The sequence below is a fragment of the Juglans microcarpa x Juglans regia genome, chromosome 4D (genome assembly GCF_004785595.1).
Source record: "Juglans microcarpa x Juglans regia isolate MS1-56 chromosome 4D, Jm3101_v1.0, whole genome shotgun sequence".
NCBI classification, from domain to species: Eukaryota; Viridiplantae; Streptophyta; class Magnoliopsida; order Fagales; family Juglandaceae; genus Juglans; species Juglans microcarpa x Juglans regia.
The window spans coordinates 4,306,645-4,325,029 of NC_054600.1; the positions used below are offsets into that span (position 1 = coordinate 4,306,645).

The 18,385-nt window shown below is 36.8% G+C and overlaps 1 protein-coding gene across 2 annotated transcripts; it reads left to right on the forward strand.

The window, feature by feature from the left end:
- Window positions 1-365: 365 nt before the first annotated feature.
- On the forward strand, window positions 366-10,076 carry LOC121260734 (F-box/kelch-repeat protein At3g06240-like). 2 transcript variants are annotated; one of them, XM_041162730.1, is made up of 2 exons: window positions 366-1,716; window positions 9,907-10,076. In XM_041162730.1, the coding sequence occupies exon 1, from the start codon at window positions 520-522 to the stop codon at window positions 1,633-1,635; it is 1,116 nt and encodes a 371-aa protein (XP_041018664.1). In that variant the 5' UTR covers window positions 366-519; the 3' UTR covers window positions 1,636-1,716; window positions 9,907-10,076. The 2 variants fall into 2 exon arrangements, with proteins under 2 accessions (XP_041018664.1, XP_041018663.1); XM_041162729.1 differs by lacking the exon at window positions 9,907-10,076 and adding an exon at window positions 1,786-2,135.
- The last annotated feature ends 8,309 nt before the right edge of the window (window positions 10,077-18,385 follow it).

Here is an 18,385-nt window from a genome sequence, read left to right on the forward strand (position 1 = left end):
AATAATAATATTAAAAAATAATATTATAATAATATTTTATTTTATTTTTAATTTTCATCTCAATTTATTTCATTTCAAGTCACTATTTAAATAAAAATTTTATGTGCAGTCATTTTTATGTACTTTTTACATAATTCATTAATATGATTGACTGCCTTATATTTTTTTAATATAAATAATTATTTTGATTAATCATATCAGTAAAATATATAAAATACGTAAAAATAATTATATTTAATAGAATTCTTATCTAAATGGGACAAAAAAAAAAAAAAAAAAAATACAGCTGGTGTACGAAGTTTGAGCTACACTGAGTGTTTGTGTTTGTATAGAAGAGCTCTTCAACTGAGGCCACTTTACTCTTCTCTATGGTTTTTAATTGCACGGCGGAGCATGTCTGACAGTACACTTTCTCATACTACCCCGCAGCAGCACTTGTGATCTCTGCACTCAAGGGTTATCATTCCAGTCGCCGGCGCCAAAGCATTTTTGGGTCGATTGATATTTGATAGAAGAGCGATGACTTCGAATTATCTACCCGAACAAGTCGTCGTTGAAATCCTCTTGCGATTGCCGGTCAAATCTTTAATACGATTCAGGTGTGTATCTAAACGTTGGCGCTCGCTAATCTCGGATCCCGGATTCACTAAATCGCAGTTCCGGCTAGCGTCTGAGCACCCAGAAAGATTTCTTATATCATCCAGTTCTGGAATTCGATCCCTAGGCTGCGACTTGCCATTTGGGGACAGTTCCGCTCTCAAAGAACTCGTCGTCCCATTCCAGAGAAATTGTCTTCGTGTTAGAATCATAGGGTCTTGCAATGGGCTGGTTTTTGTAGCTCTCCATCCCCATAAGGGTTTCTATATTTGGAATCCTTCAACTGGAGACCACAGGAAATTGCCAGATCCTGGCGCTCCACTACGTGGCTTCATATATTGGCATGGCTTTGGGTATGATTCATCCACCGATGACTACAAGCTTATTGTGGCCTCTTACCGGCTTGTGAAAAATGATAGTGGCCGTTCAAGTGAAGGCGAGGTTTTCTCTTTAAACAAAAATTCATGGAAAGGTATTCTTCATGACCTCGACTATTCAGATGGCGCGAAAGAGCCAGCAGGGATCCTTTGCAATGGGTCTCTGCATTGGCACCTTAAAGTGAGCGAGCCCGCTCGTGACGAAATATATGCGTTTGATTTAGCAGAGGAGAAATTCCACGAGATACCGATGCCCATCCAGGAAGATGAACACCCTCGACGAGCACCTTTCAGTTCTTTGAGGAACCTTGGAGGGTGCCTGTGTTTAGTTGGTTATACTCGTACCCATATAGACTTATGGAGAATGATGGAATATGGAATCGGAGAATCATGGGCACCAATGTTCAGAGTTGCGTATTCTCATGTAAAAGTGTACAGATATCATCTAAACCCGCTTTGGCTTTCGAGAGGTGGTCAGCTGGTGTTAATATATGCTGGAAAGGAGTTAATGATAAGTACACCTGAAGGAGAGATTGAACATGTTGTGGCCTTCAGTGACTCACTTACGTGTGAAGCAGCTGTCTTCGTTGAGAGTTTAATTTCACCTAATCATTACGGTGGTGATGAAAGGCAACGCCTTCTCTGTGATGAAGACCGATGATAACCATCGGTACTGCACTCAAATGCTGGTGTATTTCCATGATTTATCTGGCTATTCCACCTTTATCACCTAGCCTACGAGGTAAGATTTAGATGGGATCGTTTTTTCTTTTCTTCTCTTTTTTATTATTTATTTTGGAATGACATGCAGAACCTTGGCTCTTCTAAATCTCAAGATTACATGGATGGAAGATTACAATTGTTCCATAGCATCCTGCGTGATTTGAAATGAGTCTGTTCCAATCCTCAAAAGACAAGTTTTTCTGTTAAAATAGCTTGTTATGGTCCTGAAAGAGTCGCATTGGTGGTCTTTGCATGTTTTTGTCTCTGAATTTTTATCTAGGAGCTGTGCTTGGGGATTTGTTTTTTCTTAACAGTTGTGACAGCGATTAACATTGTGACGAATGTTGTAGGGTACATTAAGTTTTCAGATTAAATGGCCCGGGAATTCTTCTTGTGGTTACACTCTGTTTTTCTAGTCAATTACATGACTTTTGGTGATTTGGTAGTGTTACTGGTTCCACTCTCCCTCCTCAATTTGCTTTTAGAATTACCTTTTGGTTTATTTTTCTTGGTTTGAGAGGATAATAGGTTTTGGTTTGTTTTCCTGCAAGTAGACTCAAGCATCTTGCATTTACTATTAGACGTAACATGCTTCTTCCTCAAAATCCTTCAAGAACCGCTTCTCTTACTTTTTATCTTACAACTTTTATTGTTTGACTACTTATGCAATTGATTATTGGTTATCTGGATGAATTTGACATATTAACTTTAGAAGCTGGTTGATTGCATAAGTTCATATGCCTGTGTAACACCCATGTAGGTCAGGAATTTTACCTACATTCATAACATAACACCCGGTAAAGAAATTCAGTCTCATAAAATACCTCATCTATTGAATCATAAAACTTATCTAGCATGACAGTCTTTCATAACATAAAAGCTGCAAATAAAAGAAATGACATAAGCTAGTTCTATGTGATACCAACACTGCTTAAATGTCTAAATCATACACTAAGTCTCTGAAAGTTTATTCTACTCTTGGCACTCCTGCTCTGTATCCATGAAATCATCATCTAAGACATTAAAACATAAAACCAGAGAAACAAACAAATGAGTCGAAGATTCAGTAATTGCACATCATACTATAAACGTAACTTAGTTTAACATTAAACTTAATTTTGAAAACTTACATGCATCATCACACATACACATAACCCTTTTTCTTTTTCTTTTTAAATAAACGATATTATTGATAAGAATAGGCAAAGCCAAAGTACACAAGATGTTATACAAGAGACAAAGACCTATCTAGGTCGCAAAAGTGAGAACAAGAAAATCGTGTAAATTAAGGCCATTAAAATCTATAGCTATGGCCCATAGAAATAAAGTATGGAAAAATAAAGATCGAAGCTCCTCTAGGGTCTACTCCTTATCTTCAAATGTCTGATCATTACGCTCTCACCATATGCACCTGTAACGACCCGATCTTGTATTTAGAAATAAGATTACAGATACAATTTTTTTTTATGAGTTAAAGCAAATTATCAGATGATTTTTTTTTAAACTTAAGAGTTAAGTCTCCATTATTATTATTATTATTATTATTTTTCCCTCCAAGCACGTGTGTGTTAGAGTTCACACATTATTCCTATTCTTATTTCCTCTTCATAGTCAAACTCCTAGCTACCGGTTTTCGATTCTTTAAATTTCAAACACTCACAAAATTTAATCCACTTCCATGCACGTACGTTTCTTCTCCTTCGTCACTAGGGTTTTCTTTGGTCTATATATAGAGCTAGGCTCATTACGTCCAACCGGAGCCAATTTCTTTCCAGCGTGAACAACCACACTCAGCCCCTTTAAACACAGCAAACTCACGATATCCCCCACGCAAACCCAGACAACAAGCCCTCGTCGCTGCCCTCCACCACCGTCGCTCAGCCAAGCCTTCACTTGCACCATCCCGCCGCAACCCCTTCCAGTTGCTCAGCCACCGTGTGATAGCCACTGCACACGCACGTCAACCACTTACGGCACCCTGTTTTCCACACCCAAAAACAGAGCACTGAGCTCTCCGACCGTGAGCCACAGCCCAGCCACCCTCAGCCACAGAACACGCCGACGCCACTACTGGCCACCATAGAATACATCGGACCACCCTCAGCCACCAAGGCACGCCGTAGCAGCCACGGAGGCACCACTGTTTTTGCACGTCCGAAACAGAGCATGCAGTCACCTTCTCCACGGTAGCCACCTCAAGAGGCGCCCAACCCCCTCTCCGACGACACAGAAACCGCCGACCAGCACAACCCGGTGGCACCCACTCCGTCCCGGTAAGCCACGACCGTCGTCGTCCCCCTCTTTCTCTTGGTTGTTTTCGGTTTGACAGAACTCCTTCTCTTTCATCCCGTAAACTCTCCCTCTCTCATAACTCTCTCTCACTTTTCGTCTCTCTCTCTCTCTCTCTCACAGCTTTGCCGCCTCACTCGCCACCCTCTCCTCAGCCTCCACTTCGTCGCGTGTTTCCTCTCTTGGTAAGGATATCGCACGGCTTAGATTTCCCCTCAAGAAAAATACCTGTCTTCAAGTTGAAATGAATTCTTAAGTTTCCGTCGGTTTCAATTACAGAAGGGTAGATTCTTGTTAATTACATTTTTGTCCCTTAGTTATACACCGAACAGCATACGTATTGAACTTATAGTTTATATTGAGCTTTAAGTTTATTTTTACGTGGACTCTTATTTACGGGCTTTAAATCTTTTTGTTATAAAGATTAACATTTTAGAATAATTAGGATTTTAGGTTTAGAAAATATAGGATATTTTTTTATAGTTTAGATTTTCAATAAAATCTCTTGTTTAATTAGAAATTTATGTAAATTACGTGTTTATTTTTATAGGCGACCGTTTTCTTGCCGATAATAGTGATTTAGCGTTGCAAGGTAAGTAGCATGATCATATCTTTACACGTATGTACGGTGAACTACTTGTCTTTTTATAAAAGATATTATGCGTGTATTCCCTTCATTGGAAGCCCCTTTTTACGTACCCAACACATGATAAAATTATGAAAAATCTATGATTTTATGTGAAGTATTATGCATTAAGGGCTCGTTTGTTTTCAGAGATGAGATGAGATGAGATTAAAGTTAAAAAGTTGAATAAAATATTATTAGAATATATTTTTTAATATTATTTTTGTTTTGGGATTTGAAAAAGTTGAATTGTTCATTTTATTTTGTGTGGGGATTTGGGAAAGTTATAATGATGAAGTGAGATGAGATGAGATGAGATGAGATGTTTCTTGAAAACAAACGAGGCCTAAGTTATTTATGACAAATCATAATTTTATGAAATGAATTATGCATCAACAGATTTATAAAAAGTCATGATTTTATGTGAAAGATTATTTGTGGAAGATTATTCATGAAATTATTTATTAAATGCATGATTTTATGAGAGAGTTATTTCGTAAAATATTTATGAAAAATCATGATTTTATGCGATGAAACATATATCACGACGTTTATGAAAGAATGCGATTTCGTGTGAAATTTATGATACGATATGACAAGTATGTATGTGATTTCTTTTGAAATCTATGATATGATATATATGTAATTTCTTTTGAAATCTATGAAATGACAAGTATGCAAGTATGATTTGATAAAATATGTAACGACCTATGCTATGATATGAAAACGGTACCTATGTTATGGGCATATTGCATTGCCAGGTCGTGCATGTTGGTAGTGCACCCAGTATTGTCTTCCTTATGTATGGATTCCACAACCCGCGGCCATGGGCAGAATCGGAATCTATTTAGATTCGCTAACCCTAACTCACGGGGGTCAACAGTGGGTAACGGCCTATAACAAGTGAAAGATAAGTTAATGTTTATGTTCATGTTATTTATGAATGTATTTATGAATATGCACGCTTTTTAAGAAACCTTATGTTTATTATGTTTACTGTATGATGTGTTGCTTATTGAGTATTCGACTCATTTTAGTTTGTTTTTATGTTTTTAAAACCACCCTAGGTGATGACATTTATGAAGACGAGACTGCAGGACAGAACTTGACCCAGGGAGGCGAGACAGAGGCCTAGACAGATTATGTTATGATTATTTTTATGGTTCTAAGTTTTAAATCAATTATTTTGATAAGCACATAAGACTTCCTTATTTTTCATAAGTGCTTCCGCAGACCTTATTTTGGATTTTCAGTATTTATTGAAGTTTGTTATTTTATGGAAATTTTTCGCATCTGGTGCATTGTTAAAAAGAAAAAAGTTTTAAGTTCAAGTTTAGCAGTAGCACACTGGCTCCTCGAAAATTCTAAAATGTCTTTCGGGAACGGGGTGTTACAGCACCACATAATGCAATAGGGACCATCTTCCACACAACTTTGATTTGAGTAGCACCTCCCATAAATGTGCAACTAGCCAATAACTCAACCACTGTCGTAGGCATTAAGTTAATTCTGCTCGGTTGAGCACTTCGATCCACAAGGCTCTAACTATCTCACAATGTAGCAAGAGATGATCCACTGACTTGCCGGCTTTTTTGCACATACAACACCAATCTAAATAACAACTCGACGCTTCCTCGGATTATTGGTTGTCAAAATCTTGCCTAGAGCAGCTGCCCAAGTGAAGAATTTTTTTTTTTTTTTTTTGGGGGGGGGGGGGGGGGGCGGGCTTATTCCTTCAAAGATTTCTCCATGGGAAAAGAGTATTCGGTAAATGAGTAAGGGATTTATAATAGGATCGAACCGAAAAAACTCCCTTACCTGCAGGTGTCCACCACAGCTGCGATGGTGTACGTGGATTTGCAAGCTGGATTTGGGGAGAGATGGCGTATGTGGATTAGATGATGCATCTCTACGGCAAAGTTCTCAGTTCTAATTAATGGCAACTCAGCTAGTTTCTTCAACAGTTCATGTGGCCTGAGACAAGGAGATTCACTGTCCCCACTTCTCTTTGTTGTTATTATGGAGGCCCTTAGTCGGATGTTATTGGCCATGGTTAGAAATGGTTTTGTGGCTATAGATCATTCATACATAACATAAGCTGAATCAAACATAATCATGGCAATACATGTAACATGGATGCATGAATAAATGACTCCATGCATTTCCTATCATTCGTACATAACTTATTCATCTTGTTTTTCACTTATTTAGTGGCCATCATAACATGTGTGCATTGGTCCAATTGTCGTTGACCGCATATATCATATCATAACATATGGTGAATCACGCTTGAGTCCGTGGCACCATATAACATATCATGTAGTGATACACGCTTGGGTCCATGTTGGCACTTAAAATAGGGTGAACAACGCTTGAGTCTGTGGCACCATATAACGTATCATCTCATGTAGTGATTCACGGTTGGGTCCTTGTTATCACATAACATATGGTGAGCCACACTTGAGTCTGTGGCATTGCATCACATATCATAACTTGTGGTGAAGCACGCTTGGGTCCGTGTCACCTCAAAACATAATAGTTTACATGTGGTGGACCACATTGAGTCTGTGGCTTACACATCCACCCATAACTTAAGGCCAAACTTAAAACTTGTTTGTCATTCATGTGTTTTCTTGCTAACTTTCATATTGCATATGAACTTATTAAAAAAAAAAAAAAAAAACTTTCATCATGCATATGAACATGTTGACTTCATGAATTTACATGGCATGACGTACTCTTGTGCATTGCATAACATTAAACATGGCGTATGTGTGATTTTCATAACATATCATCCATTCTAACAACAATCAATATCACCATAGCGCGAGGTTCATGAAAAGGGGCTTAACCTTGAATTGCCTCGCAGTGTGACATAGGCAAATATCACATTTTTCATGCTAAAACGGAATAGTTACAGCACACACAAAGTTATGATCATGCTACTTACCTTTTAGCACTGCTTCTTGAATCCTACTTTGTAGCTCGTTACCTATACAAGGTACTAGACATTACTAAATTTCTAGAAAACGTGTCTTAGCGTTCTACCCAATTGAACACATCATGAACTAAAATATTCAGCTATATACTGAATTCAATAATTACTAATATCATACAATTATTAAAATCATTATATCCAATTTTCAAATATACTAAGTAGCGTAATTTAGGCTTAATACAAATCTGTTAGGATTCATAAAATAGGTTTAATTTTAATTTAATACTTAGTAATATATACTAAAACCCTTAAATATTTTCTGATAAAAGTAAGTCTATGGGCTCATATTTATTCTAGTAAAACTTTGTCCTAACTTAAATTCCAGCCCAGCCCAATTAGGGAAAATCAGTCCACTTAGAGTCAGTGCAACAGTTTCTGTAAAATACAACCGGCTCAATTTAAACATCACACCCACATACTGAACAAAGTTAAAACACGAGATCTTTCATGGACACTAAAGGGCAGAAATGTAATTACCCAAAAAGTTCCTTCAAGAGGCATTTTACAGAAAGGCTCTGGTTAGGGCTGAAAATCGACATCGTCGGTGCAGTTTCAGTCCAAAACCGATGCCGCACCGACAACTTTTGGAGTGGCTCATAACCAGCCGAATTGGCCAATTAGGGGGCAAAAAATTGGCAGCCTCAGTCTTAGTGTACGTTGGTGCAGTTCGTCAGTAGAACTGTTCATTTGGGCCGGATTTTTTACCAGCCTGGTCTGGAACCTAGGTACACCCGGTCTGGGTACTGGATTTTAAACCCGGATTTACAACCCAATACTTTTTTTTTAATTATTATTATTTTTATTAATTTTTTTTTATCTTTTTTTAAGTTTGAATGTTTTGATCTGGAAATTGTTGCCCCCCATCTCTCCTTTATCTTTTGTTGTCTGAATTTTAAGCATCAGGAATTCCTATCATTTTCACTTCTGAAACATGGGGCCATATTAAATATAGTGTACGCATATAATAGGTACTTTGCTGGTTACTGTTGTTTTACATGAATATTAAATATAGTGTACACATATAATAGGTACTTTGCTGGTTACTGTTGTTTTACATGATTTTTCACTTATGAGAAATGGGATTCATTTTTTGTCGACAGTCGGCAGATAATAGATTGCAAGCTATACTTCCACTTTTGACGTGCATACTAGTTATTGCTTCATTTTTACCAATGTTTTTGAAAGTTTTTACCATCTTTTTTTTGGAAACTTTCTATCTTCTGCATTCCTGATAGGTAGAAGTTTACTTTCTATTACATTTGCATTTAAAGAATTTCTAGATTAAAAAAAAAAAAAAAAAAAAACTTACAGGCCAAAAATTTCCAGACAAGCCGATAATGCCCCACAAAGAAATGAACAAAAAAAAAAAAATCAAAACATTCAAATTTCAAACAAAAAAAAAAAAAAAAAAAAAAAAAATTGGGTATTGGGTTGTAAATCTGAGTTCCAAGTTTAAAACTCGGATTCATCTGGGTTACAACTCGGGTCTGACCCTGGTGAACCCAGTCCAGGTATACCCAGGTTTCTGGGCCAGAACCCAGATGAACAGTCTTATTTGTTGGTGTCGCTGTGGAGGAGGAGGGGAGTGGTGGACTGTGTTGTTGGTGGGAAGAAATACACCTGCAGAGGGAAGAACCAGAGAGAAGAAGAAGATGGAGGAAGAAAAAGAAGGGGGTTTTATTAATCCCAGGTTGAAACGGCAGGCATAAGCCAAATGGTGCCGTTTTAGCTAATTTCTTTTTATAAAATTTTAAAACGACGCTGTTTCACTTAATTTTATATACGTATAATATAAAAATATATATTATAAATTTGATTTTGACTGGACATGATAAACTTGACGCAAAGTGGGAGCTGTTTCATTTGTTCTAATGAGATTTGTAGTACTCTTTATTTTAGACTCGAGGAATTTTCAGCTGTTACTTACCTTGGAAGCGTCCAAGACAAGGAGTAAAATGGGAGTTTCTTATAAAATATGGCGTCTACATCTCAAAAGTTTGCATTTGTATAAGACTTTAAGGGGTCCTTATTGTTGTACATAATTTGAAATGTGTGTGGTTATACTTCGATCTTTCTTACTAGCTCTTCTTCCTTGTTTGCGTTTGTTGGAGGTATCTTGATCTTTGTGGGATCATATCATTGTTTGCTAACTGTATTTGACTTGTTAGTTGTTTTTCCTTCAAAACTGATACACTAGAGTATGCATGTCTTTATTTTGCTTATTAGTTAGTCTCTCTCTTGATAAATTCTTTTGTTCTCCTTGTGGTATTTCTTCTTTCCCCAAATTGCAGATATAGAATTGACTTACAAAAGAAATCAAGGCATGATGCAATGATGACAACGACAATGACGATGAGGGTGATATCTTGTTGCTACGTAATATTGTAAAAATGGCAGTGCCCATGGTATCTGTCCCCATTTGTGGTCGTTCTTTTATTTGGTTGTGGACCTTTTTTGTTAGAGGATAATGGGATCATAATCTTTGTCTCTCGCTGTTTTGCAGAATAGTTGGTGTTTTATTCACTGATCATATGAAATGCTTCTTCTTTTGTTCTCATTGTCGTATTTGAATGGTATTTCGATGTGTGGATACGGGTTGATGATCATTAAGCTCTATGTCTGTGATCAATTTATGTATGTATACATGTGCCTTTATGTTAGTATATTCATGGAAAAAAATGAAGCTAATGACTTCTAATCGCATCATAAGTGCTTATTGCTTTTGACATTACAAGTTCATCTTCAAACCAAAACTTAGGTAAATAAGGGGTTTATGCCCCAGATGGGGGAAGTGACTAAATAAGGTTGTTGATCTTGGATTGTTGAGATTTGAGTGGATTAAGATTGCATTGTGGTTGGATTTTGATTTTAGGGGGCCAGCTTTACAGGCTAAAATTCTCTCTGGCTTGATAATTAGTATTGTGTCCCCCCTCAGGTCAGCAGACCCTCTTTTTGTACAATATTTAAGGTTGCCGTTTTGTACTTGAGATGCAATCGGCTATTAGAGTGTGAAATTAGTTGTTGATTTTTATTTCAAATTTATGGTATGAATTTGAGTTGGAACCGTATGTGGAGACCGTCGGATTTGCATGGGACCATTTAATTTTGGAGGTTCATGGTTTGCAAATTTACATACAAAATGAGATGAAGAGTAACATTGAGCAATAAAATTAAACTAAGAGTAATGCAATTCTTTATCTTAAATTTTATTGTCATACCCATTCGTGGGTAACCTAAATGGTAAGGGTGAACTTGAATGCATGAGCCTCATACCACAGGTTGGATTTTCCCTGGGATCAAATTGTAATTTAAGTGGGAGGTCATGGCAGTGGGTTGTTGTGCTAGTCTCTTCGGGAGTTTAGATTCTATGGATGAGTTTTAGGCCCCGTTTGGATATAAAAATATTCTCAATTCATCTCATCATTACAATTTTTTTAAATTTCTGTATAAAATATAATAAACAATTCAATTTTTTTGAATCTCAAAATAATATTTTATTCAACTCATCTAAAATCATCTCATCTCACTATCTAAACGAGCTCTTAAGGACTCTGCCATGGGCATTCCCTGATCAAAAAAAATAAAAATAAAAAAAATTATTGTAATAATCACAATTGTTGATTCTGCACATTTGAAGTGGTTATCCATTCGGGGCACAACGGAAGATGGCCAAACTTAAAGATGAATAGAAATTGATAGGTTAAATGTTTAAATAAAGATTTAATATAAGTCGCATTAGTTAATGCAATGAGAGATGATAAAATTTATGATAAAAAATAATATTTCTACAAGATAATAACACTATCAAATGAGTACTACACTTGGAAGTTAATGTAGAAACATCTTCTTGTTATATGAAAAAATTAATTCCTTGAAAAAATAATTATATATTATGCTTGAAAAATATATCATAGAGGCTTGTCTCAGGCTTGTATCTTTTTGTTTTAAGCAAGTATTTTATAGATAAATTAAATGGCTACAAGATACTAAATTCAATGGGGGTGGAAGCCCCCAACATTCATCTCAAAATAAACAAAAGCAACACAAGAAAAATAAAAAAGAGGAATATGGAGCAAAAAATTTGTCTCCTACCCATTTTTTACAAAGGGGAAGTTGCTTAAAGCGGTTTTAGCATAGTCAGATAAACAAACTATAATAGTATGAGTACAAGCCTTTAAGGATTGGTGTGTGCTGAATTTTACTAGTCTGGACTAGCTGAATGAGATTTTCACGACTGTTTTATCTTGATCCTTGGTTAGAAAAAATGAGAACATAGGAAAATAGTAGTTAGAAGATGAGTCGATTTGCCGACGAACAATCGTCACTAGTTGTGGAGGCGCGTGTAGCTCACACGCCACTCTTAGAAAGAAGGTAAATGTTGGATTTGAGAGATGGTCCCGATGGTTCCCCGTGTGGCTGTGTTAGACTCCCTATGGTGTGGTGGCGATGGAGGGAGCGTGGCGGTCGTAGGAGGTCGGTAGGCAGCAGATCGACACATCTTGGTGCTATAGACATAAAACTAAAGTTGAGAAAAAAAAAAAAAAAAACCTATGGACAGTTCCGGCGTAAGCCGGATAGGGGAGGGAGGGAGATGCCGAAACTCCACCCCCTTCTGGGCAGAGAGGTTGAGATGGTTGGGTCCTTTGGTAGAAAGAAAATAATGTCTTTGGATAGTTTAGTATTGATTTTTCTCAGACTTGTATCAAACATGATTCTAGATGTAAATAATTTATTTAAAAAGAATTAAAATTTTTCTAATTGATGTTTCGGGGATGTAGTTGACGCATATTCACACTTCAATTAATTTTTTTTTTTTTTTTTTAACTAGATTATGTTGTGAGAAAGAGAGACAAATCTTAGAGCACTCACAATGCTTTACCTATTTTGTATTTTTATGTAAAATGGCTAACGCCATGTCAAAATAAAGTCTCAATTGGATATGTAAAATAATGCAAAAGTAAAGGTGTAAATTGACACGGTTAGTTCGGACCGGTGTTTTTAGGAGAGAAAAATTGATCGAAACTGGGGGGTGGAGCTGGTCGGACCAGTTCTGGCCGGTTCACAACCGGTTTGGGCCAACCTTTTTTTTGGGCCTTTCGTTTTACCCTATTCAACATCTTTTTGAGCCTTTTTTGTTTTTTGCTCAATTTATTATTCAAGATCATTAACATTTTAGATTTTTTTTGCTGAATTTTTAAAATCCTTTGTAAATTTTCAATTTTATTTTAATTTTAATGTCATTTATACTATTACTAATTAGTAACTACCAAGTATATACTATAATACTAATTACAAGAGAACTAAAAAAAATAAAAACTCCACTAGATGTTTAATACACATTATAAACCAAAACAAATTGTCTTAAGCAAGTACGCAACAATTGTTATTGAATAAAATTGTGTTAAATCTTCAACATCCAAATAGATTCCCAAGGAGTCTTCAGTCTTCAATAGTTGTGACGCCTGATTGTGTTTCCAACTCTATATAGAAACATTAATAAGATTAAAATATCAAATATTAATAAATTTGGATAATAAAAAATAAATAATTTATAAAAGTAAATGAATATTGAATGAGAAAAACATTACTAGATTTTACACAAAGCTCTCTATATTATCCATGGACTCTCAAATATTAATTGGCGTTGACGGATATCACAACCACATAGTGGGATTTTTATTAACACACGATGTGGTTTTTTTAACAGGTGAGGGACGGAGGTAGGGGAACTGCTGACGGGCTCAGGGGGACAAAGTCATGGAGAGGGTGAAATTCTGGCCTCTGGGTGTCGTCGACATATTCATGGAAGGAGGGGAACGCTACGTGCGTTGCGCCGTTTGGCATTTGCTAGAAGTTTGGAACTGGGAAGGGGAGAAGGATCTGTTTGAGACTCTGAGAGAAGTCGAAGTCGAGAAGAAGAGGGAGGGGAGGAGGGTGTTTAAACCTTAGGTCGAAACAGCGCTGTTTAAGACAAACGACGTCGTTTCATTTTTTTTATACGAACTATAGATCTAAAATGATGTTCTTTCACTCATTTAAGTGAAACAGTGTTGTTGTATATAGGTATAATTTATTATATATATATATATATATATATATAAAATCAGCCAATTCAGCGATTTGAACCAAGTTCAAATCTGAACCAAACCAGCCAACATCGATTTTGATATATTTTTGCCACTGACCGACCGGCTCCCTATCAATTTCTGCGGTTCCATACTCCAATGGCCAGTTTGACTCGGTTAAGGCCGGTTTTGGCGATTTTTGTACACCACAATACAAAACATGTGAGTTAAATTGAAAAATGCATTATTTATTTTCTAATCATTTTTATTATTTATTTTCTTTTTCATTATCTTTCTTTACATTTCTCACATTTACAATTTTATTTATCAAACATGATAAAGTTATAATAACTTTATTTTAATTAAAAAAATACTCTTGGTAAGAACTTTGCAAATATGAGAAAAAAAAGTCAAAAAAATAAGATGAAGAGTTTTTTTTTTTTAATTTTTATTTTCATTTTAGTTTCTTATTAGACTATTTTTTTTTTTTTTTTTTGGAAATTGAAACTTTCATTCATATAAAAGAAATCATAACATATGAGTAATACATGATGGAGCCTCCTCCATGTCTACTCTCACTAAATAGAAAGAGACAATGCATCGCTAGTTAAAAAATGTGCCACTATGTTACAAGTCCTACTAACATGTTGGACAGAGACCAATGAACAAAAGATTGTAAAAGAATTTTGGCATCATTAACAAAAAGACCTAATTCTGACCATGACTCATCTTCCTTTTGAATAACTTTGACCACTTGAAGTGAATCACCTTCCAATATAATACTAGTGAGCCCCAATTGAAGACTAAATTTGACTGCCTCGATTGCACCCGCAAATTTTGTCAATAAAGGATCTGGAAACAAAGCCAATTTGTATCTCATTGTAGCAGATACCAGTCCCTAATCATCCCTCACTATGATGCCAATCCTCACATGGCTATTGGCTTTATCCACAACTGCATCCCAGTTGATCTTGAAAGAATCCTGAGGAGAAGGCAATCACCTAACACCTGTTGTGCTGCAATTGGTATGGTGCTGTTGGGTTCTAGATTCCTTCATCCACAAAATATCCTCATTTGCCTGCTGCACTATCAAATTAGGATGTTTGAATTCATTTTGGAATACCACCAAGTTTCATCTATACCAGATTCCCTTAGAAACCACTACTACTTCCTCTATAAGGTCTAACTCTGAGGAACTGCATAAGCTTTCAATCAAATCCAGAAATAAACCTTCTGAGAAGGATGCTTTTTGTAACTTTATTGAACATTGGCTCCAAATATCTTGAGCAGTAGGACAGCTCCATAATGCATGAGTAACTGATTCGACACCCTCTATACAAATATGATAGAAAGGCTTATCAATCACTTTCCTTTTGTGTAAATTCAGCATAGTAGGCAAACCTTCCTTGCAAGCTCTCCACAAAAACATCTTTGTTGCAGGGGATACATTCATTTTCCACAAGGTAGACCAAACCTGAGATGAACCAGTGCTACTTGAGGGTTGTCCCTTTGATTGCTCCATTAGTGTAGAGTGTAGATGATAAGCACTCTTCACTGTAAATTTCCCATCAGTAGAGCCTTTCCATATCCTTCTATTAGATCTATTATAGCAGCTAAGATGCATTCTTTTAATCACTTCAGCTTCTTCTGGTTCAAAGATCTCATCAATAAGTGACACCTCACAATGCTTAGTATCAGAATCAACCAGCTCCATCACTTTTGCATCCTTTCCTAGGACTTTGACAGGACTTTGAATTTTATAATTGTAAGACTTAGGGAACCAACAATCCTTACATATTTAAACCTCTCTGCCATTGCCTATTCTCTAGCAGGTTCCATGATCCAATAGAGATCAAGTAGCCATAATGCTTCTCCAAATGTAAGAGGGATTACTCCCCACCTTGGCCTCCATAAAACTGACCCTAGGAAAGTATTTCCACTTCAGCACCTGAGAAGCAACAGAATCTGGAAATTGCAATAGTCTCCAACCTTGTTTGGCTAACATAGCCACGTTAAAACTCCCAAGATCTCAGAAACCTAGCCCTCCTTTGGTTTTTGCTTTACCCATAGAATTCTAAGAGACCTAATGTATTCTCCTCTCTTGCTCCTGCTGACCCCACCAGTAATTCTGAGTTACCTTATTGATGCTCTTGAGAAGACTACAAGGTAATTGGAAGACTCTCATATTGATGCTCACCCCTACAATGCTGAGTATTAAGTCTTGAGTAGATCTTGGGCTATTCTTGCTAAATTGCGTTGATGTCTTCTCTTTATTCAGCTTCTGACCAGAGCCCCTTTCATAAAGATTGAGTATGTGTATCAATCTGCTCCATTCAAGGACATTAGCTTTACAGAACAACAAGCAATCATCTGCAAAGAAAATGTGAGTAATGCTAAATTTACCCCTAGCAATTGGTATACCTGTGATAGCTTTCTGCAATTCAGCTTGCACCAGGTTTGAACTTAATACTTCAGCACATAATATGAACAGGTAAGGGGATAAAGGATCCCCTTGCCTAATTTCCCTTGAAGGTTTGAAAACCTGTTGCGGTACTCCATTAAAAATTAGGGAATATGACACAAATTCAATGCATTGCATAACAAGCCTCACCCAACTCTGATTAAAGCCCATTTTAAGCATAACAACTTCTAAAAAACCCCACTCAATTCTGTCATAAGCCTTACTCATGTCAAGTTTCAAGGCCACGTGACCATCCTTGGCTAATAATTTGATATTCATTGTGTGCAGTGCCTTGAATGCCACGATAACATTATCTGAAATCAATCTACCAGGAATAAAGGCAAATTGAGTCTGAGAGATTATGCTTGGAAGCATCTTCTTCAATCTGTTTGCAATGGTCTTTGATATGATTTTATAAAGGACATTGCATAGACTGATGGGTCTGAACTCAGTCACTTTCCTAGGGGATTTGATCTTGGGAATTAAGACAATAAAGGTTTCATTAAGAGCATCAATACTACCATTGGAATTCAGAACATAAAGAACTGCATCACATACCTCCTTGCCCATTATTTTTCAATGTTTCTGATAAAATGCATGTGGAAAGCCATCAGGCCCAGGAGAACTGAGAGGATTCATCTGAAAGACAGCTTCCCTAACCTCTTGAAATGTGAATTTTTGCATGAGCCTGTTATTCATATCATCTTAGATACGTGGATGCAAGCTCCTAAGGCATTCATCAATATCAACTGGCCTGGAAGTAGAAAAATGGTCCTGAAAATATTGCTGAAATTGGATCACCATTTCCTCTATTGCTATGAATTATTGACCCATTTCATTTCGAATCTTCTTTGTAGAATTTGTCTTTCTTCTTTGGTTGGCACATTGATGGAAGTAACTAGTGTTTCTATCACCTTCCCTCAACCATTTTTGTTTGGCCCTCTGTTTCCAAGAGATGTCTTCTTCTTCTAGTAACTTATCCACCTCCCTCTGTAAAGTCTTAATTTGAGAAATTTGGTCCCCCTTGTTAGACTTCTAGAGGCTTGAAATCTAGTGCAGTTTGGTTTCTATCAATTTTTTTGACTGCCCAACAAAGGCTCTACTCCATGACTTTAGTTTGGCTTTACAGAGCTTATCCGAGGTAATCTTCAGTTGATTTATAGTCACTCCTTGTCTCATCCAAGCTTCATCCACCACTTTGAAGCATTCCTCCCTCTCAGCCCACTTTGCTTCATATCTGAAAGGCCTTTCCCCCTTCACCACACAATATGGACCATTGCTTATTGAGAACAGTAAATGTATATGATCAGAGCATAAGACCCCTTCAGATTGAACAATGGTATTAAGGAAGGTATCAAACATGCCTTATTGCCAAGAACCCTGTCAAGCCTTTCTTTAGTAAATTGAGGGCCTACACGATTGTTGCACCAGGTAAACTTGTCACCATGGACACCCAAGTCACTCAAGCCACAATCATTAATTGCAAGCCTGAATTCGTCCATCTATCTGTATAGTCTTTTTGCAGCTCCAACTTTCTCTTTTTGATGCATAATTTCATTAAAATCTCCCTTGCAAAGCCAAGCCAAACCTTCAAGTGGCTTCAAAGCCCTCAAAAGCTCCCAACTATTATGCCTTTTACTGGTTTTAGGATGGCCATAAAACCTAGTCATCAACCATTCTGAAACCTCACATTTGGCCATCACCTTTAGAGAAATGTGATAATTAGAATATGAAACAATATTAATAATCAGATCATCATGCCACAAAAAAGCTAGGCCCCCCTTTAGACCTTTACTTTCCACCACAAAACAATGCTCAAAACGTAAGCCTTTTTTTTTCCTGTCAACTTTATACTTGTTACACTTTAGTTCAATAAGGAAAACTAACTTTGAGAGCTTTTTCTTCACCAAATGGTGAAGCTCTCGAACTGTCCGAGGGTTCCCAAGCCCTTGGCAGTTCCAAGCTAAGCAATTCATTGTTGTTGGTGGTGCTACCTAGTAGCCACCACCAACTCTTGATGTTCATCAGACTTACTAAGGCTGGATCATCTCTTCTGTCTCTTTTGCACACTTGAAGGCCCACTCTCCATACCAAACTCATCCCCTTCTCTTTCAAAAACTCTCTTGGAACTGACCACTGCAGAAAGAGTAAATGCTACTTTTTTTTATCCTTGGTCAAGAGCTTTTCTTTTCCACCTGGCCTGCTTCTCAGATTGTGCTAGGTTCTGCAATTGTTGGCCCAGAAACTGGT